Below are 23514 nucleotides of genomic sequence, written 5' to 3' on the forward strand. Positions count from 1 at the left end.
AGACAGGTGAAACAGATCAGGGTGTGACACCATCATATCAATGTAAACTTGGAGTCATGCGATGACATGTTGTGTGGTCCTCCCGTTACAACTTGTCGGGAAAGCATGCAGTTTATTAAAATCCACCCAAAACCACTAATTCCTTTCATTTGCAATGTTAAATAACACTAATAGGTGAGAACAATATATTTTGTGAACAAATGTTTCATTTTGGCGTTATAATGAGGTTGGTAGCAACATGGAAAATCGTTGTGGAAATCTGTTGCAGGTCAAGTTGACTACAAAATCCACAATGCAATGCTCTCTCTATGGTCTGGCTGGCAAGCTAGGTAGCAACAGTGGTCGAAAAAGTACTCACATGTCATACTTGAGTAAAAGTTAAGATACCTTAATAGAAAATGACTCAAGTAAAAGTGAAAGTCACCCAGTAAAATACTACTTGAGTAAAAGTCTAAAAGTATTTGGTTTTAAATATACTTAAGTATCAAAAGTAAAAACCATTTCAAATTCCTTATAGTAAGCAAACCAGACGCCACTATACTTTTTTTATTGACGATAGCCAGGGGCACACTCCAACACTCAGACACAATTTACAAATGAAGCATTTGTGTTTAGTTTGTCCTCCAGATCAGAGGCAGTAGGGATGACCAGGGATGTTCTCTTGACAAGTGTGTGAATTAGACAATTTTTCTGTTAAAATGTAACAAATACTTTTGGGTGTCAGGCAAAATGTATGGAGTTAAAATTACATAATTGTCTTTTAGTAAAAGTAAAAATTGACAAAACTATAAACAGTAAAGTACAGATACCCCAAAAAACGACTTAGTGCTTTAAAGTATTTTTACAAAATACTTTACACCACTGAGTAGCAAACAAACGTAGCTACACACAATAATACCAAAGACAATATCAGCATGTAACGTAGCTAGTTAGCTGTAAAACCGCCTAAACAGACTGCATTATCAGATTTTGGAGTCTACAATCTCACCATATTCAACCTGCAGATTGATATGCCTCACAGACTGGAGTCTGACATTCGCAACGACAGATACACTTTTGAGGAGATGGGAAATGTTGCCCATGCAACGTCAATGGGCCGTGTATTGCATTCTGGAAGAGTCTGGGACAACAACAAAAAATCTGGGACAAGAAGCACTCTCCTTCATGGTATGAATTTGAGTTTATTTCGTGCTAGTTAAAAAAAAATAATAATTAGCACGATGTACAAATGTACAAATCTTTTCCCGAGATGTGAGATAATTAACTTGCTCTCTGTATTATCGTATAGCTCTGGAATCGTGGCGTTACATACATTCGAGGAAAATAGGCACGTTTCTCGCGTTTCACGGACTTTGAGAAGGTACTGCGCGATTATTAGCTTAGAAACCGCGTGAAGGGGCATGACAACGTGAACGCGATTGGTCAACAGTCTTGTAATGACCTGACTAGATCATAAATGAACAATCGTCCAGACAGAGGATTGAGTTTGCGAATTGACGGTTTATTGAACCAACTTTACACAGGCTACTGTTTGGCCGTAGCCCACGCCAAATAAATGACAGATAACCCACATGCCAATCGTGACCTTCTCTTGTGAAGCCCAGACGTAAGAGAGAGAACAATAGCTAAACCTGGTCTTAACTTCCAATGCTCCGTCTCCCTGCCCAACCCCCCTCCACGCCACTCCGCCAACCACCAGGATGCCCGGCATCAGAACATTCCAGGCATTCCCGTGAATGGCAGATAGCAGGTTGATTGACATGTCGGACCCCGCGAACACTGGGTACTGGTCAGTACAACACAACCACCTACTAGCCTAACACACAACACACAGATGTCTGTGCGGGTCGCTACAGTATGTTGGGTGTGGTGTTATACATGAATTGATTTGATTCCTATCTTGTTTCTATAATATTTCTACCAACGGCACCATGCAATGCACCCTGGACAAAAATGTGCTAGACCCTCCGTTAAATTACACATTTTTCAAGGTAAGAATATCGCTAAAGTATGATCATTGGCTCATTCGAGAGAAGACACCCTCCCGAGTTATGACATCGACCAGTATTGAAATCTGACATGTATGATAGACGTTTTCACAATCTAAAAATCATATTCCTATTAACTTTCAGTGTAGTGAAAAATCATATTCCTATTAACTTTCAGTGTAGTGAAAAATCATATTCCTATTAACTTTCAGTGTAGTGAAAAATCATATTCCTATTAACTTCCAGTGTAGTGAGACTTTATCATGGTGCTACCTCATACCGGCCAGATTGAGGCCTGTTTGAACGCCAATAACTCCTGAAACGACACAGGGAGTGTGCAAAACTGTCATCAAATGGCAAAGGGTGGCTATTTGAAGAATCTCAAATATAAAATATATTTTGATTTTGATTTGTTTAACAGTTCTTTTGGTTACTACGTGATCCCACATGTGTTATTTCATAGTTTTGATGTCTTCACTATTCTACAATGTAGAAAATAGTAAAAATAAAGAAAAACCCTTGAATGAGTAGGTGTTCTAAAACTTTTGACCGGTAGTGTAGATGGATGATTTAAAATATGTTATTGGACCAGAAACAGATATGGCTCATTAACCTATACGGTCCAAATAATGATGATCCACGCTTTGAAAATATAATCATTTTTCAATCTTACAAGCAATACAAGACATTATTATGATTATGGTGGAAGTTTATAATACGGTTTTAAATACCTCTATGGACCCTAAAGGAAATCACAATACAAACTATCACCCTCCTGCACTTAAGGAAATCAGGAATGTCATGGATATGTTGGAACTAGTGGATATATGGAGGCTTACATTTCCTCATATCACGTCTACTCCCGCTCGACGTCGCCAGTTTACTAATCACTGGCTCTGACAACCATTACGCACACCTGGCACCATCGTTATGCGCACCTGCGACTCATTATCAGACTCACCTGGACTCCATCACTTCTTTGATTACCTCACCTATATCTGTATCTATATCTATACACTTTGGTTCATTCCCCAGACAGTATTAGTTATGTTTCATGTCCAGACGCTGCTCTTGTTTCGTATCGTTCCATGTCACCCCCTTGCTTTTTGACTCCCAGCATCTCCGTTACACCTGACCTAGAGAGATATACATGGCGGAGGCTCAATCAAGCTAGTCATCTTGACTACTTTCTTATGTCATTCTCTCTGGCACCAAAAGTTTAGAAAGTGTTGATTGGGGACAGAATGAGGTCAGACCATCAAATAATCGGCATATATATTACTCTGACAGAATTTCCACGTGCGAGTGGATATTGGAAATTTTATCAAAGACTATTGGATGATAACTTGTTTTTAACTAGGACAGAATAATTTATAACTGACTTTTTCCGACATAATATATGTACAGCAGATCCCCTTAATGTATGGGACACTTTTAAATGTGCCTTTGGAGGCCATGCAATTCAGTACTCATCTCTAAAGCAAAAGTAATTTAGGTCAAGAGTCCATATTAACAAATGAAAGGGAAGGACAAACAGTACAGATAGCAATAAAGACGGTACCATAGAGGATCCGAATAAGTTAGCGGGAAAAACAAAAAGAAATGGAAGAACTTATTCAAGAAGGATCAAGTGTAATATATTTTCAAAATAAAGCAAACTGGATGGAATATGGGGGAAAATGCACCAAATAATTATTTTATCTTTAACATAGACATGCTTCCAAAGATAATTTTCTGAAAGTTGTTACAAATGACGGAGTCACCCATGATTCACCAAACAATATTTTGAAAGAGGAAGTAAAGTACTTTAAGCATATGTTTACATTTGTCTCCTCCATCTCCACTAACCGAAGCTAATTGTATTGATTTCCTTTCTATTAATAATGTAAAATTGACAGCTGTACAGAAAGACTGATGTGAAGGTCAAATTACAGAGGAAGAACTTCTTGACGCAATTAATGCCTTTAAGTCTGGGAAAACTAGGGCTGGATGGCATACCAGTGGAAGTATACCAAACCTTTTGATATAATCAGAGGGCCGTTATTAGCATGTTTTAACTGTAATGTGGCTGTTCCACTGGATATAAGGTGAATGCACCAATTTGTAAGTCGCTCTGGATAAGAGCGTCTGCTAAATGACTTAAATGTAAATGTAAATGTTAACCACTCCTATACATTTTTTGCATTATTAGACACTTACCAAGAAGGTCTGATTTCATTATTATTGAAACAGGATCCAAGTGGTAAATATAAAGATCCAGTCTATTAAAACAATCGTAGGCCTCTTACACCTCAGCGTTGTGGTGCAAAAATTATAGGAAAATGCAAAACGCATAGAATTAATAAGCTATTGTCTGATGTTATACATTGTAGACAATATAAGACAAGTACTGGAAAAATAGAACGCTATGAAAAATATGGGAAACCAGGCCAGGTATTCATAGCTGACTTTGAAAAGGCTTTTGATCAAATCAAATCAAATCAATTTTTTATTTGTCACATACACATGGTTAGCAGATGTTAATGCGAGTGTAGCGAAATGCTTGTGCTTCTAGTTCCGACAATGCAGTAATAAGCAACGAGTAATCTAACCTACCAATTCCTCAACTACTACCTTATACACACAAGTGTAAAGGGATAAAGAATACATGTACATAAAGATATATGAATGAGTGATGGTACAGAACGGCATAGGCAAGATGCAGTAGATGGTATCGAGTACAGTATATACATATGAGATGAGTAATGTAGGGTATGTAAACATAAAAGTGCATAGTTTAAAGTGGCTAGTGATACATGTATTACATAAAGATGGCAAGATGCAGTAGATGATATAGGCTACAGTATATACATATACATTATATTAAGTGGCATTGTTTAAAGTGGCTAGTGATACATTTTTGATCCATTTCCATTATTAAAGTGAGCTGGAGTTGAGTCAGTATGTTGGCAGCAGCCACTCGATGTTACTGGTGGCTGTTTAACAGTCTGATGGCCTTGAGATAGAAGCTGTTTTTCAGTCTCTCGGTCCCTGCTTTGATGCACCTGTACTGACCTCGCCTTCTGGATGATAGCGGGGTGAACAGGCAGTGGCTCGGGTGGTTGTTGTCCTTGATGATCTTTATGGCCTTCCTGTGACATCGGGTGGTGTAGGTGTCCTGGAGGGCAGGTAGTTTGCCCCCAGTGATGCGTTGTGCAGACCTCACTACCCTCTGGAGAGCCTTACGGTTATGGGCGGAGCAGTTGCCGTACCAGGCGGTGATACAGCCCGACAGGATGCTCTCGATTGTGCATCTGTAGAAGTTTGTGAGTGCTTTTGGTGACAAGCCGAATTTCTTCAGCCTCCTGAGGTTGAAGAGGCGCTGCTGCGCCTTCTTCACAACGCTGTCTGTGTGGGTGGACCAATTCAGTTTGTCCGTGATGTGTAAGCCGAGGAACTTAAAACTTATTACCCTCTCCACTACTGTCCCGTCGATGTGGATAGGGGGGTGCTCCCTCTGCTGTTTCCTGAGAGACTGTGTTAGCTCATCCAAGTTTATCATGATAAAGTATGACTGGAGTTTATATATAAATGCCTGGAATATTTCAAGTTTGGAGAATCTCTTATAAACTGGGTTAAAGTTATGTATAGTAACCCTAGGTGTAAAACAGTAAATAATGGCTACTAGAAATGAAGACTATTACGAGATCTTCAGTTTCTTGGCAATTTCTCACAGGGAATAGCCTTCATTTCACAGAACAAGAATAGACTGACAAGTTTCAGAAGAAAGTTATTTATTTTTGGCCATTTGAGCCTGTAATCAAACCCAGAAATGCTGATGCTCCAGATACTAAACTAGTATATAGGTCAGTTTTATTACTTCTTTAATCAGGACAACAGTTTTCAGCTGTGCTAACATAATTGCAAAAGGGTTTTCTAATGATCAATTAGCGTTTTAAAATTATAAACTTGGATGAGCTAACACAACGTGCCATTGGAACACAGGAGTGATGGTTGCTAATAACGGGCCTATGTACGCCTATGTAGATATTCCATAAAAAATCTGCCGTTTCCACCTTTAATAGTCCTTTACAACATTAACAATGTCTACACTGTATTTCTGATCAATTTGATGTCATTTTAATGAACATAAATTTTGCATTTCTTTCAAAAACAAGGACATTTCTAAGTGACTCCATACTTTTGAACGTTAGTGTATAATTTCTCTTTCCTCCCCAGACCTCCCAACTGTCACCCTCTCCGCAGTGCCCTTGCCTTCCCGCGACTCCCCACTCACCCTCTCCTGCGACATCGAGGGCTTCTATCCGGAGGACGTCTCCGTTTCCTGGCTACAGAATGGCACGGAGCTCCCCGCACCTGTGCTGAGCGAGTCGGGCCCGGACGGCACCTTCAGAACCAGGCGCTACTACACCCTGAGCCCCGAGCAGAGGGAGCTAGCCGGGGAGGTGGAGTGTGTCGTCCATCTGCCCAGCATCACTGAACCTGTGGTCACCTCCGCAGCCCTGGCCGACATCGACCCCATCATAGGTAAGAGAGAGAGGGGAGGGGATAGGGAGAAAGAGAGAGCAGAGGCGAAGGGACAGAGAGAATGTTCACAAATTCAAGAAATACCAACATTGGGTTTGATCAAATTCTTAGCTGGGTTTCCACCATAACCCGCTCTTAGAAACAACAGAGGGTGGTAAGAGGTTAGAGAGATGGACCAGTAACCAAATGTTTACTTGATGAAAAAGTGTGGACTGAACTGGCCGCGGGAGGGCTTCTGTTGTCAATCATTACTACCAATACTGTTGTTCCCTTGAGCAAGGCACTTAACCCCAAAACTAGCTCTCCATTCAGGGGCGCTACAACACGGCTGACCCTGTGCCTCTCAACGTGTGTGTGTGTGTGTGTGTGTGTGTGTGTGTGTGTGTGTGTGTGTGTGTGTGTGTGTGTGTGTGTGTGTGTGTGTGTGTGTGTGTGTGTGTGTGTGTGTGTGTGTGTGTGTGTGTGTGTGTGTGTGTGTGTGTGTGTGTGTGTGTGTGTGTGTGTGTGTGTGTGTGTGTGTGCGTGTGTGTGTGTCTGAGGTTGGGGGAAAAAGGCAGAGAACAAATGTATGTCCTTACCAAATGGACAATAAAGTATATATTCTATTCAGCCTGGCCTCATACATATTCTACCCTCCTCCCTTATGTGTCTCCTTTCCCAGAGACACAAGCTGTGCTGACCAAGTCTGCCAAGGCATCTGTGGCTCTGATGTGCATCTCTCTGGTGCTGGTCTTTCTGCTCTGCTTTAGCTTCTCCTGGAGAAGGAGGGATGGTGAGTAAAACAGAATATTATTTCACTTTATTAATAGTGTACATCATATTTAAATGTTCATATATTTACATATGTATATCTGAAGGTATATAATGAATGATGTGTTCATGCACTGTGTACTGTAATACCTGCTAATGCCGTCTTAATGAAAGTGATATACACAGTATATAGATTGGTTGGTGCAACATATACCGCCGTTCAAAGGTTTGGGGTCAGTTAGAAATTCTTGTTTTGAAAGAAATGCAAAAATGTTTATCCAATAAAATAACATCAAATTGATCAGAAATACAGTGTAGACATTGTTATTGTTGTAAATGACTATTGAAGCTGGAAATTGCAGGTTTTTTAAAAATGGAAGATCTACATAGGTGTACAGTGGCTCATTATCAGCAACCATCACTTATGAATTGTAATGGCACGTTGTGTTAGCTAATCCAAGTTTATCATTTTAAAAGGCTAATTGATAATTAGAAAAACCTTTTGCAATTATGTTAGCACAGCTGAAAACTGTTGTCCTGATTTTAAAGGAGCAATAAAACTGGCCTTCTTTACACTTGAAGAGTATCTGGAGCATCAGCAGAAACAGAGTCCTCAACTGGCAGCTTCATTAAATAGTACCCGCAAATCACCAGTCTCAACGTCAACAGTGAAGAGGCGTCTCCGGGATGCTGGCCTTCTAGGCAGAGTTGCGAAGAATAAGCCTGTGTTGTTTTGCCCATCTTAATCTTTTCATTTTATTGGTCAGTCTGAGATATGGCTTTTTATTTGCAACTCTGCCTAGAAGGCCAGCATCCCGGAGTCGCCTCTTCACTGTTGATGTTGAGACTGGTGTTTTGCGGGTACTATTTAATGAAGCTGCCAGTTGAGGACTTGAGGCGTCTGTTTCTCAAACTAGACACTGTGATGTACTTGTCCTCTTGCTCAGTTGTGCACCGGGGCCTCCCACTCATTTTTCTATTTTGATTAGGGCCAGTTTGCGCTGTTCTGTGAAGGGAGTAGTACACAGCATTGTACGAGATCTTCAGTTTCTTGGCAATTTCTCCCATGGAATAGCCTTCATTTCTCAGAACAATAATAGACCGACAAGTTTCAGAAGGAAGTTATTTGTTTCTGGCCATTTTGAGTGTAACGGCAGTCCTCCTCCTCTTCATCTGAAGAGGAGGAGTATTGAGGGAACCAAGGCGCAGCGTAGTGAAATGACATATTTTATTAACGAAAACACGAACTTGACTAAACTAACAAAAACAACAAACGGTGTAGACAGACCTAGACGACGTACTTACATAAAACAAGAAAAACGCACGAACAGGAAACATAGGCTACACAAACCGAACAAACCGTAAACAGTCCCGCGTGGTGTACAGACACGGAAGACAATCACCCACAACGAACACTGTGAAAACGCCTACCTAAATATGACTCTTAATTAGAGGAACGCCAAACACCTGCCTCTAATTAAGAGCCATACCAGGCAACCCAATAAACCAACACAGAAACAGAAAACATAGAATGCCCACCCAAACTCACGTCCTGACCAACTAACACATATAACAAACTAACAGAAATAGGTCAGGAACGTGACATTGAGCCTGTAATCGAACCCACAAATGCTGATGCTCTAGATACTCAACTAGCCCTTCTGCTGTATTCCAGTCGAACTGAAAAACTTTTTATCTCTGAAAAATGTAGATCATTTAATCTGATTGTCATAAGGTTCCATGACTTTGTCCACACGGGGCATCTGACCACACAAAATAAATAGTTATTATTTTCATTACATTTTGGGGGTTTTATTTAACTTTTGTACACCTCTGGTGGTCCCGGTCAAAAATGACCGGTCATTAGAAGCGAATGGGTGAGACTACAATTTGTGTATAAAATTGAGTTAAGGCACATGCCCATTCATCAGATGGACACACTTCCTCTCCCAGACCCCCACATGCATATGTGTTAGAGCGTGCACACACCTCACTCCCCTTCCTGGTTTCCATGTCAACCCCCCAATATACAGTTAGGGTTAGGGTTAGGGTTAGTTGTTGGAAGTTGGAAGTTTACATACACTTAGGTTGGAGACATTAAAACTTGTTTTTCAACCACTCCACAAATTTCTTGTTAACAAACTATAGTTTTGGCAAGTCGGTTAGGACATCTACTTTGTGCATGACGCAAGTCATTTTCCCAACATTTGTTTACAGACGTTATTTCACTTATAATTCACTGTATCACAATTCCAGTGGGTCAGAAGTTTCCATACACTACGTTGACTGTGCCTTTAAACAGCTTGGAAAATTCCAGAAAATGATGCCATGGCTTTAGAAGCTTCTGACAGATTAATTGACATCCTTTGAGTCAATTGGAGGTGTACCTGTGGATGTATTTCAAGGCCTACCTTCAAACTCAGTGCCTCTTTCCTTGACATCACGGGAAAATCAAAAGAAATCAGCAAAGACCTCAGAAAAAAAATTGTAGACCTCCACATGTCTGGTTCATCCTTGGGAGCAATTTCCAAATGCCTGAAGGTACCACGTTCATCTGTACAAACAATAGTACGCAAGTATAAACACCATGGGACCACGCAGCCGTCACACCGCTCAAGAAGGAGTTCTGTCTCCTAGAGATGAACGTACTTTGGTAGGAAAGTGCAAATCAATCCCAGAACAACAGCAAAGGACCTTGTGAAGATGCTGGAGGAAACAGGTACAAAAGTATTTGTATCCACAGTAAAACGAGTCCTATATCGACATAACCTGAAAGGCCACTCAGCAAGGAAGAAGCCACTGCTTCAAAACCGCCATAAAAAAGCCAGACTGCGGCTTGCAACTGCACATGGGGACAAATATTGTACTTTTTGGAGAAATGTCATCTGGTCTGATGAAACAAAAATATAACTGTTTGGCCATAATGACCATCATTATGTTTGGTGGAAAAAGAGGGATGCTTGCAAGCCGAAGAACACCATCCCAACCGTGAAGCACAGGGGTGGCAGTATCATGTTGTGGGGGTGTTTTGCTGCAGGGGGGACTGGTGCACTTCACAAAATAGATGGCTTCATGAGGAAGGAAAATTATGTGGATATATTAAAGCAACATCTCAAGACATCAGTCAGGAAGTTAAAGCTTGGTCGCAAATGGATCTTCCAAATGGACAATGACCCCAAGCATACTTCCAAAGTTGTGGCAAAATGGCATAAGGACAACAAAGTCAAGGTATTGGAGTGGCCATCACAAAGCCCTGACCTCAATCCTATAGAAAATGTGAGGGCAGAACTGAAAAAGCGTGTGCGAGCAAAGAGGCCTACTAACCTGACTGTTACACCAGCTTTGTAAGGGGAAATGGGCCAAAATTCACCCAACGTATTGTGGTAAGCTTGTGGAAGGCTACCCAAAACGTTTGAGCCAAGTTAAACAATTTAAAGGCAATGCTACCAAATACTAATTGAGTGTATGTAAACTTCTGACCCACTGGGAATGTGATGAAAGAAATAAAAGCTGAAATAAATCATTCTCTCTGCTATTAGTCTGACATTTCACATTATTAAAATAAAGTAGTGTTCCTAACTGACCTAAGACAGGGAATTTTTACTCGGATTAAATGTCAGGAATTGTGAAACTGAGTTTAGATGTATTTGGCTTAGGTGTATGTAAACTTCCAACTTCAGCTGTAATCTTTCCCCCATGGAACCACACCTGTTGGCATTCTCACAAACAATCACAACATTGTTTCAGTAATATATAGAACTTTTCTCGCAGCTCTGGTATATAAAGCTTTTTTGTAGCCTTGCAAACAATTCATTCTGTGGCAGCACAATGACCAAACGATATACTGTATGTGAGGCTCTTGATCATATCTTTGATCGTGACACTGGTGAGGAGGAGAGAGGCCAGGAAACTGACAGTGAAGATGCATTAGTGGAGGAAGTGTCAGTATTTGATGACAACGCAGAATATGATCCAGACCAAGAGACATCCGATGTGGAACAATCCAGTGATGAGAAAGAGCACCATGTTGAGGTTTTTGTTACATTCTGGTCAAATAATGGGAATTTGTCCTGGTCTTCATCCCCACCTGAGAGGAGAGGTCGGCTGTCGGCTGAAATGTTATCTAGATGACCCCAGGGCCAACGAGATACGCCATATCCCGGGTTGATTACATAGAATCCTGCCACTATTTAAAAAATTGAAATGGTTTCAAAACAAATGTCCTTGTTCAACTTTGACACAAAGTAGTCTGTGATAAATAGCACAATATGTTTAATCTGAGTATTTGTTATAGTCAAAATAATCCATACATTATGCTTTTTTTACTCAAAAACGAGTTGTATGAGCTCCGGTCAATGAGGCGTACAGGCCATAAATAGCAAAACGAAGTTCAAAACTTCTGTCATTTGAGATGGACTGGTGCTACATATAGGGCCGGTTTCCCGGAAACAGATTAAGACTAGTCCTGGACTAAAAGGCATGTTCAATAGAAATTATTGCCACCCCTGTTTTCAATTCCTCACCTTGCAAGGTTAACAGCACTGAGCCTTTCTCTAAAATGTTTTATGAGATTGGAGAACACTTGGGAGGGGTCTTAGACCATTCCTCCATACAGAATATTTCCAGATCCTTGATATCCTTTGTCTGCATTTATGGACTGCCATCTTCAATTCAAACCACAATGGGCTTTAAGTCCAGAGGCAGAGATGGCCATTGAAAAATGTTTATTTTGTGGTCAATTAAGGCATTTCTTTGTGGATTTGGATGTGTGCTTGGGGTTATTGTCTTGCTAAAAGATATACTTGCGGCCAAGTTTCAGCCTCCTGGCAGAGGCAACCAGGTTTTTTGCTAACATGTCCTGGTGCTGGGTAGTTCATAATGCTGTTGACCTTGAAGGATAAGTTTTACAATGAAATCTCTATTTTGGATGTAAATGGCATGTTATAGAAAGGTTCAGACACATTTTTTTGTTTTTGAGAAGCTTACCCCGAACTGCAAATCACTCCTCATCCTAATTGTGTAGTATGGGTGCCCTGAAAAACATGAACAAAAGCTTCTAAAACACGCGAATACGTCCTTTTAGAAACGGCAAAGCTCTCATTATAGTGATGCAGGTCTGTAGTTGTACACATGAAATTGTGTCATTCCGAACTTTATCCGCAATGTCATATTCCCTTTTGTGCAACTAGAGCCGTTTCCTCAATACAGCTGTTCCATTCTCCGCGTAGCCTGCTCCTACAGGTAACTGACAAAATAAAGGAAACACCAACATGAAGTTTCTTAATAGGGCGTTAACTCAAAATGAGCTGCCAGAACAGCATCAATGCGCCTTGGCCTAGATTCTAGAAGTGTCTGGAACTTAATGTGTGGAAGCGCCCCATGCTTTCAATATGCATTTCTTTTATTTTGGCAGTTACCTGTGGAATGAGGGAGAGGTATTGCTCGAGTCGGAACAAAATGGAATATAACGCTACGGATACATTTCTAAATGACACGACAAAAATGTAAAAATTACGATTTTATTTGATCTTTTATAAACAGTACAATACATACACATACAAATGACAACATCAACTACGTCAAACCTGCTCACACCCACTAACACACAGCCCATCTCCAGCGCCAGCATCATTTTCCGCCACATGGCCTGAAACTGCACCATTTTTTGTTTCTCTTTGTAGCCTACACACTTTCAATATTTAAATAATAAATCATTTTATTTTTCCATTGTATTAATGATGGCAGATTTATTAATTTCCAAGTCTTTAGTATACGTTTTTTTAAAGATAAAGTATGAGAAGACGATCGTCCAACCCATCGGGTATCTCACTACACCCCACTGTGCCACGTCTTGAAATATGTCAGACGGATTAAAAGTAAGTTTACATTGTAATACTTCTGACAGCCAACTTTCTTACTCCGCCCACAACTTCTGGACGTTGAAGTATTCCTTGAAAGCATTGGTTAATTAGTCATTATTAGTTTTACACTTAAGACGTGACTCTGCCGTTGTGCTGTAGAATTTCTGAATTTTGTCTCTTGTATCATACATTCTTGGATGTGATCTCTGCAAGGTATTATATATCTTCCCTATCATATGAACATCCTTTTCTGATTCAAATAGGATTCCCTCAATGTTGCACTGATGTCTGAATGATTTCAAAATAAAATGTAGTTACAGTAGATGTAACATTTAAGTTGCATGTATTTTAAACCATCTACATTGGTCAGTCCAAAATTACTTTTTAATACTGTCTTGGAAATAAAGGTATTTCCTATTACCAAGTCATTTACAGTTTCTATGCCTTTAGTTTCCATGTGCACCAATTTATCTGTGAATTCTGAAAAGCTATCCAAGGATTGTTTTATAAGGTTCTGTTTTTAGGAAGACATATTGGTTTTTGTAAAATACGTTTTATTTTATTCCATATTGTTAAACCGTTCTTAGCTATGAAGTTGTTAATGTTCTTAGCTTTATCCTTTGAAAATAGACAAAATATTCTGTCCGTGAGCATGCGTGTCTAAAATATTTAACCATTGCTCCTCTTTAGTGCATTTTATATACAGTATGTCGCAAGTAAAAGCCTTGGGTAGCGAGTTGATACAATTCCAAGGTTAAAACCACCCCTCAGACTTAGGAAGATGTAAAATGTTCCTTTTTATTCTTTGAATTTTATTTGCCCACATAAAGTCTGTTATGACTTTAAAAGCAAAATGTTAGTCTAAAATAAATTAGATCATGTCTAGATGCTTTTAATAGTGTAGATCAAGTTTACAAATTGTTTGGCTGGGCTGATGAGACAATGGATTGCGCAGTCAGATGGAACAGAGTAAATAGGCATTTTAACGTCATAGATTTAGCCGGTGGTGCAATAGACCGGCTGGAATGCGGTTTTAACCAATCAGCATTCAGGATTAGACCCACCCATTGTATAATTGGAAATAAATGCCCTAAAGTTTGTATATCCGCACCCTGTGGAAATCTAATTAGCATAATACACAATTCCCCGTAAAAATCTGTCAGTTTAAGCTAGACATATCTGCGTGTCAATCCACTGCATCCGCCGATGTCGCACTTCTGCATCTGCCATGAAAGGTGACAGAGCTAGAGCGGTATTTGTCAGACCATGAGACATCGCGAATTCGGTCTTCTCACAAAATTGTCTGTGGTGTCCGAACGGTCTGATCGAACACAATGATGTTCTTCATTTAGCTCTACGACCCCCACAAAGTCTTGGGACTGTCTGAAGTTGGTACAGCCGATCTGCCAACTTATGTCTGTATCATTCAAACAGTTTGGTCTACACACTAATATATTAGTGGAAAGGTGAGACTCTCACAAACACGTCAGTTTTTTTGGTCTAAGATGCCCACAGGCGTCACAGGATTCGTCTGAAGGTTCCTAGGTAGCAGTTGAAAAAATATATGGAAGTAAAGACCATTTTGTGCCAAAAATAAGGGGTTAAATACATGAAGAAAAAAATGTTTCCTGATCTTTCTTATATCTCTCAGATATAGGACAGACATTTCAGAACAAACTTCCTTTAGGGGGGGGGACTATCTGATCTTCCATGTAGTGAATCTGTTATTCAATGTGTTTGTATGGGCTAATAGCAGTAAAGCAAAATGGTCCTTGGTATGACCTTCTTAAAACAATTCCATATAGCTTAGTACGACCCAGGTTTAAACAGGGCTTTGACTGTAATGGGATAATAATTTCCAGGGGTCCTGTAAATCATTTGTAGAAATGACATTTTTCAGCCTCTTTGGAGGCTCCCAAAATGTGCCTTTTTTTATTATTACGTCTGCCAATCTAATCTAATGTATAATTTAAGTCACCTGCTAAAATAATATTTCCCATCTGGATTTGATCTAATATAGCTTAGATTTGCCCCGGGTCGGATATACAATGAGATCAATGTGTATTTTTCACAATTTTAAGGTATAATTCAACATTCAAAAACGTCCTTCTTGGTCAATGTGCTGGGATATAAGGGAAAATTGTATATTCTTCTTTATCAGGATGCCTGCACCTCTGCTGATACTACAGTAGGTGGCAGCATAAGTCTCTCCAACCCAGCTCCTCTTTGAATGTTCATTTTCTGCTGTTTAAAAATGTAATTCTTGCAAGAAAACCACTTCTACTGAGAATATCTTTTAGTGTTTGAGACCCATATGCTTTATTTTTTTCATCATGGAGCCCGTGCACATTCCATGTGATAAATTGGATTTTGTTGGTCTTTACTTGTAATCAAATCAAAGTTAACCTTATCTGTTCCGTCTATCATTGAAGAACCAAGTACAACATTTGAGCAGACATGACATATGAGCGTGGTCGGCATTCCATAAAATGGGAGGATAATAGAATAAAAACATAGTTATTGTAAACATGACATAAATAGAGCATGTGGGCTGAGAAGACATACTTTATGTTTTTTATTTAAAAAATGTATGTCTTTGTACTTGAGGCGCCTCGATTCGGTCTTATGTAGCAACATTTGAAATTGTGTTTTTTACATTGGATAAAAGTAGAGATTCAGAGCTAGAAAATTGTATATCATACACTGCAGTTGAGGAACAATGGGAAAGTAATGCTGCTTTGAAAGTTGATCAACATGTAACCCCACTTTTGAGAAAATGGCAATTGAATGTTTCGGTACACCTACTGGAGAGCTCTTCTTTGTCAACACCCATTCAGCATCGCTCACACCCATCTCTTTAAGGATTCACATGTGAGGCCATGTGGTAAACACTAGCCATATGAAATAAAATCTACGTTTATTTGTCACATGCACAGTATACAGAGGGTGTAAACGGTACAGTGAAGTGTTTACTTGCAGAGTAGAAATATCAAATACAGAAAGTGTCCAGATAAAAATATTTTATTCATATTTTATCATTATTAGATGATGCTTGCCCGACAAACAGATATAGCCACTCTCCAATCTTAGTTGTAATGACAAACACAGAAAATAATGATTCAATATCCTTTCCTAATCTGTCCAGAACTCTTATTCATTTTAGTCATGAACAAAATAAATACAATTACAATGTAGTATAATCAAGTCCGTCCTTCCTTCTCTCTCTTCCAAACCAAATCCATTGCTCTCCACCACCCCCTTCCTGTTCTCCCCCCTTTACCCCATCCAAGCCGAGCTCATCCCCACCTCCAATCTTTACTCCCCCTTGCCCCCCCCCAAGCCAAGCTTATTACCATCTCCCTTCCTTACCCATCTAGGCCAAGTTTTTCTCTTCTCAAACACATTTACACCCCTCTACACATCTACTTACTCATCCATTCTCCTTCATTCACACACTGCATATACCCTATGCCTCTGCACACCCATTCTCTCTCGCCCTCCTACACATATTCATATTCACCCTCCTACACTCTCCCATTCATATGCAGAGGCACATACCCACATATTCACCCTCTCGCACATACACACCAACACATACAATTGAAGTCTGAATTTTACATACACCTTAGCCAAATACATTTAAACTCAGTTTTTCACAAATCCTGACATATAATCTAAGTAAAAATTCCCTGTCTTAGGTCAGTTAGGATCACCACTTAATTTTAGGAATGTGAAATGTCAGAATAATAGTAGAGAATTTTTTTATTTCAGCTTTTTTTTATCACATTCCTAGTGGGTCAGAAGATTACCTACACTCAAGTAGCGTTCCACAATAAATTGGGTGTCACGACTTCCGCCGATGTTGGGTCCTCTCCTTGTTCGGGCAGCGCTCGGTCTTCTAACAATCATCGATCCACTTTTAATTTTCCATGTGTTTTGTCTCATTTTTCCTCACACCTGGTTTCAATTCCCTCAATTTCTTGTTGTATATTTAACCCTCTGTTCCCCCCATGTCTTTGTGTGGGATTGTTTATTGTAAGTGCATGTTTTCTCTGGTGCGCGACGGGTTTTGTACCCATTTGTTTGTTCTGGTTTCCGGTGGTTTTCTGAATAAGACTGCTCCATTGATTACTCAGTTTTGCTCTCCTGCGCCTGATTTCCCTGCCACCAGTTACTCCCTTACACCAGGCACTCCCTTACATTGGGTAAATTTTGTCCCATTCCTCCTGGCAGGGCTGGTGTAATTGAGTCAGGTTTGTAGGCCTCCTTGCTCGCACACGCTTTTTCAGTTCTGCCCACAGATTTTCTATAGGATTGAGATCAAGGCTTTGTGATGGCCACTCCAAAACCTTGACTTTGTTGTCCTTAAGCCATTTTGCCACAACTTTGGAAGTATGCTTGGGGTCATTGGCCATTTGGAAGACCCATTTGTGACCAAGCTTTAACTTCCTGACAGATGTCTTGAGATGCTTCAATATATCCACATAATGTTCCTACCTCATGATGCCATCTATTTTGAGAAGTGCACCAGTCCCTCCTGCAGCAAAGCACCCCGACAACATGATGCTGCCACCCCTGTGCTTCACGGTTGGTATGGTGTTCTTCGGCTTGCAAGCCGGGATGGTGTTCTTCGGCTTGCAAGCCACATAACGATGGACATTATGGCCAAACATGTCTATTTTTGTTTCATCAGACCAGAGGACATTTTTCCAAAAAGTACAATATTTGTCCCAGTGTGCAGTTGCAAACCGTAGTCTGTCGTTTCTATGGCGGTTTTGGAGCAGTGGCTTCTTCCTTGCTGAGCGGCCTTTCAGGTTATGTCGATATAGGACTTGTTTTACTGTGGATATAGATACTTTTGAACCTGTTTCCTCCAGCATCTTCACAAGGTCCTTTGCTGTTGTTCTGGCATTGATTTGCACTTTCCACACCAAAGTACGTTCATTTCTAGGAGACAGAACGCGTCTCCTTCCTGAACGGTATGGCGGCTGCGTGGTCCCATGGTGTTTATACTTGCGTACTATTGTCTGTACAGATGAACGTGGTACCTTCAGGCTTTTGGAAATTGCTCCCAGGGATGAACCAGACTTGTAGAGGTCTACAATATTGTGTCATGCACAATGTGTCATGCACAATGTGTCATACACAAAGTAGATGTCCTAACCATCCCAAGGATGAACCAGACATGTGGAGGTTTACATTTTTTTTCTGAGGTCTTTTTCTTTTGATTTTCCCATGATGTCAAGCAGGTTTAAGGGTAGGCCTTGAAATACATCCACAGGTAAACCTCCAATTGACTCAAAGGATGTCAATTATCCTATCAGAAGCTTCTAAAGCCATGACATCATTTTCTGGAATTTTCCAAGCTGTTTAAAGGCACAGTCAACTTAGTGTATGGAAACTTCTGACCCACTGGAATTGTGATAGTGAATTATAAGTGAAATAATCTGTCTGCAAACATTTGTTTTAAAAATTACTTGTGTCATGCACAAAGTAGATGTCCTAACCGACTTGCCAAAACTATAATTTCTCAATTAACAAGAAATGTGGTTGAAACACGAGTTTTAATGACTCCAACCTAAGTGTATGTAATCTTCTGACTTCAACTGTACATCAATCAATTATTAACAATTATTGCATGCTAACATGCTATATTTCCTCTTTTATACTGTATTTTCAGTGTCTGTGTATATCTCATTGGCATTTGCTAATTCTATCGTTACATCCTAGAGAAGAACAGTTACTTGGGGACAATGTAGTTTAGATTGTATTAGGAGGGAGAGGGAAGGAATATTGTGTCAATTAACGATAAGCTGGTCTTTGGCATCACTCTATGTAGCCTAGTGTTCTTATCAGTTTTTTTCTACTTTTACCTCTCCTCGGGGTACTAGGCGCTCTCCCAACTTGCAAGGTTTCCTACAGCCTGTTCAGGAGTTCATCGGTGCTTGTGAACTCCATTCTCTGTGTTCGCTTCCATACCCACAGTACTGCCGGGAATCAAGTTGAAAAGTGATTCCTTTTTCCTCCAGTAACTGTATGATCGTAATGAATTGCTTGCATTTTTTTATCAGCCTAGCAGGTCCTGGAGCATGACTTTTCCAAAATGTTTGTATTTTAAATTGCTAATTTGTCAGAAGGACCTTGGTACCCTAATTAGCATTGGTACGCTAATGCTGCTTTCTGTCCTCACTGAATGAATGAAAAAAATGGATGAATGGGCGATAATTTTGCAAATTACTTCACAATTGAATTTAAATTAGCCCTAAATGAATGATAAGGAGGGTGAAGAGGTTGATTTAATTTAGAAAGTGTAATGAGTTTGTGTTATGCCTATTTATCATCATTGGCGCTCATGTTAATAAGTTGACCGCGCGTCTTGCAGGTTGATACCATTCTTTTTTATGTTGTACTTTGTAAAAAGAGGCTGTGACGGGACTGTTTTATTAACTATAAAGCTATTACAAATCACATTTATTGTAAAAGATACTAAAACATGCTACATAGTTTTTTGGTTTTCTAATGTTACCTAAGACCTTTATAAAAACAACCAAATTCTTCTTCCGATAGCATGAATTACATTTATTTATTAGATTGTTAGAATGTTGATTGCGTCATTGGCTAGAAATACCAAAAATGTGCTTTTTTCACTAGGACTTTGTAGAATTATACAAACATATCCTTGACTTTATTCAGAGAAATAACCATTCTTGTTATATTTTTACATGGATATATTTCCACAAATATTTATTGATGCAATTCATGGTTTACAATTGCTTATCCGCCATTTATTGAGCCTCGGTGCTCATGTTTGCGCACCTTGTGCGTTGATATGCATCTGATCAGTATGCTAAACAGGACGCCCGGCAATGTTGTCTAGTGGGTACTTAAAGGCTGAAAGGCCAGGGGGTTCTAGTTGTTAACAAGGGCCCCAGGACCACTGGAAGCAAGATGGCCTCATAACATCAAAGATCCACCACCTGATTTTACAGTAGGTATGGGGTTTCTTTTGAAGCAAAACCCAGCACTGGTGTGAGTGGCCGAAGGGCTATATGTTCATGTCATCCAACAAATCTGAATACCTGGAATTCGCTAAACGGCATTGGCACTTGGATTGGAACCCAGTGCTATGGTCAGATTACATGAAAATAGAGCTCTTTGGCCATGCACACCAGTGGTGGGTTTTCTGTCGAAGGAAAGATGCATATGCAGAAAAAGTACCCCATACTTACTGTGACATCAGGTGGTGGATCTTTGATGTTATGGTGCTATTTTGTGCTTCCGGTCTCGGGGCCCCTTGTTAATGTCAACAGCATCAGGAATCTTACCCAGTACCAGGACATTTTAGCCAAAATCCTGGTTGCCTCTGCCAGGAAGCTAAAACTTGGCCTCAAGTGGATCTTCCAGCAAGACAGTAACTCCAAGCACACGTCAAAATCCACAAATAAATTGTTAATTAACCACAAAATCAACATTTTGCAATCTCCGGACTTGTAGTTTGAATTGAAGAGGGCAGTCCATAAACGCAGACGCAGGATACAGTCTTTTTTTCTCATCTTTATCAAGGGTGCCATAATTTCAGACCCCCACTGTATGTATATAATTGCACTTTTATTATGAAGTTTTGCAACACCACTAGTCTCAGAAAATTGTGTTCATATCACCACTGACATCTATCTCCCTCTCCTCTCTCTCTCTGTCCCTCTCCCTCGTTCCCTCCCCAGAGAAGCAGAAGTTTCTAAATGTATCGGGGATCATTCTGCCTCCCCGGGTCATTGTGGGTCAGAAGGGCAGGGTGACCATCAGTGTGGAGGGGAGGAGGGTGGACAGGGTCCAGACCACCTGGTTCCTCAATGACACCCCCATTTCAGACACCTCACACACAGGTAGAGTCAAACCACAATATGTCACGTAACATATTATAAGCTTTATTCTAAGACATTTTAGAGGCCCATTCATGATTATAATATGTTATAAAGCATTATACTATTTTAAAGCATTATAGTATTATATACACTCTACAACATATTTATTTGGACAGTGAAGTTACATGTTTTAATGTGGCCATACTCCAATGTATATTAAGTAGTCAAAAGTTTAGCATGTGGTCCCATATTCCTTGCACGTAATGACTACATCAAGCTTGTTGGATGCGTTTGCAGTTTGTTTTGGTTGTGTTTCAGATTATGTATTGGAAAGGATTGGTGTCTTGTGTCATTTTGTAGCCATTTTTTTTGTTAGTAAGAATAAGACATTTTTCTGAACACTTTTACATTCATGTGGATGCTACTATGGTTATGGAAAATCATGACTGGATCGTGAATAATGATGAGTGAGAAAGTTACAGAGTCACAAATATCATACTGTTCCCCCCAAAAGAAATTGCGAACCTCCCCTGTTGTTAGTAATAGTGAGAGGTTAGCATGTTTTGTTGTAGCCTCTTTATCGTTATTCATGATTCATTCATGACTTTTCCTAATTACGGCATAATCGGGATTAATTTAGATGTGTTCAGAAACATTTGATCTACTCACTTAAAAAGAACATTACTGCTTATTCACCCTTCAGTTACTATTGGGCAAAACGTAGACCAAACCAAAACACAACCAAAACAAACTGCAAATGCATCCAACTAGTTTATAAGATCACAAGCCTGACGTTAATCATTGCGTACAAGGAATATGGTACCAACTACAAAAAGTTGGACTATTTTAATGCACTTTAAGTGAATTTGTCCAAATACTTATGACTTCTTCAAATAGGGGTGGGGGTAGATGCATAAAATAAGTGCTTTCATTTTAAAATGGTAAAACGGAAATGTATGAAAATATCTTCAAATTAATGGTGACACTCTGTACTGTTGCCTCATATGAAACATTTGAATTCAAATCGAAAATGCTGGAGTATAGAGACAAATTAAAAATGTTTCACTGTCCAAATGCATATTGTGTTGAGTGTATATACACATAGAGCCATACCACAATGTCTCTTTCGGTAACACTTTAATTACAGCCTACAGGTATAAAACATTATTATACAGTTAGAAGGTATTGTAAGACATGTCATAAGCATGTATTATGTCTTATTATCATCTCATAATGATCCTGACTGAATAACTGACAGAATTTGTATAGAATTTTCAGCCATTTTAAAATGTCCTACATAGAGAGACAACAGTAGGCACCATAAAGTTATATAGTATTATACAAGTAATTATAGAAGGACTTTTAATTAAGTGAAGTATTACTTTATTTTGTCATTTATTTAGCGTTTTGCCTTTGTGCAGTACATTATCTTAAGTAACTCGCTGCCTTTTGTTTTTTTCATGACATAATTCTACTAACAAATATTGTGCAACATCAAATGACCAGAATCCCGTCCCACATTCAAAGCGTACGCTAACAACACTAACTTTCTCCGTAACCAACTAAGCACCATGCTTCTACCCTACGGTCTCACGCTCACCTCCCCAGTCCCGGAGAAGGGTCCCCTGCTGCTCTCTGCTGGCGACGTGGGCTATTACAAGCTGCACACCCAGGGCCCGCTGCACTCGACGGGGGACAGCAGCAAGCAGCGACTGCTGTCCTCGCTCTCCTTCATCCCCCTGATCTCCATCCACAAGGGTGCGGTGTTCAAGTGCCAGGTGTCTTATGTGGGGAAAGACAAAGTTGTGGTGGAGAGGGTGTCAGACAAGTTCACCATATTAGGTAAGGGACAGCTCTCGCACCAGGGTTGGTGTCAATTTGCTTCAATTCAGGAAATTTTATTGAATTAAAATGGAATTGAATACAACCCTGTCTCTTTTACAGAAACACTGTATTTTACTTTTTCTCTTCCTTCTGTCTGTGTACAGTGCCTTCAGAAAGTATTCATACCCCTTGACCTATTCCACATCATAGCCTGAATTCAAAATGGATTAAATAAAATAATACACACAATACCCCATAATGACAAAGTGAAAACATGTTTTTATATATTTTTGCAAATTGATTGGTAGAGAAATACCTAATTTACATATTAAAATCACCTTTGGCAGTGATTACAGCTGTGAGTCTTTCTGGGTAAGTCTCTAAGAGCTTTCCACTCCCGGATTGTACAATATTGGCATATTATTCTTTAAAAAATTCTTCAGGCTCTCTCAAGTTGGTTGTTGATCATTGCTAGAAAGCCATTTTCAAATTTTGCCATAGATTTTCAAGACGATTTAAGTCAAAACTGTAACTAAGCCACTCAGGAACATTCAATGTTGTCTTTAATGGTAAGCAACTCCAGTGTATATTTGGCCTTGTGTTTTAGGTTATTGTCCTGCTGAAAGGAGAATTTGTCTCACAGTGTCTGTTGGAAAGCACACTGAACCAGGTTTTCCTCTAGGATTTTGCCTGTGCTTAGCT

The 23514-nt window shown here is 39.7% G+C and overlaps 1 protein-coding gene across 4 annotated transcripts in view; it reads left to right on the forward strand.

The window, feature by feature from the left end:
* si:ch211-180a12.2 (uncharacterized) overlaps nucleotides 1-23514 on the forward strand; it is a 73326-nt gene that overhangs the window by 18708 nt on the left and 31104 nt on the right. For 3 of the 4 annotated variants that reach the window (XR_008759287.1, XM_055921094.1, XM_055921084.1), the window contains exons 4-7: nucleotides 6207-6515; nucleotides 7177-7287; nucleotides 20848-21009; nucleotides 22495-22830. Coding sequence is in view for 3 of the 4 variants with exons in the window: in XM_055921094.1 (XP_055777069.1) it covers nucleotides 6207-6515; nucleotides 7177-7287; nucleotides 20848-21009; nucleotides 22495-22830 (918 nt within the window). In the remaining variant the exon portion in view is untranslated. The remainder of the gene's footprint in view (nucleotides 1-6206; nucleotides 6516-7176; nucleotides 7288-20847; nucleotides 21010-22494; nucleotides 22831-23514) is intronic. The other variant, XM_055921108.1, reaches the window with a different exon arrangement.

Source organism: Salvelinus fontinalis, chromosome 1 (assembly GCF_029448725.1).
Source record: "Salvelinus fontinalis isolate EN_2023a chromosome 1, ASM2944872v1, whole genome shotgun sequence".
NCBI classification, from domain to species: Eukaryota; Metazoa; Chordata; class Actinopteri; order Salmoniformes; family Salmonidae; genus Salvelinus; species Salvelinus fontinalis.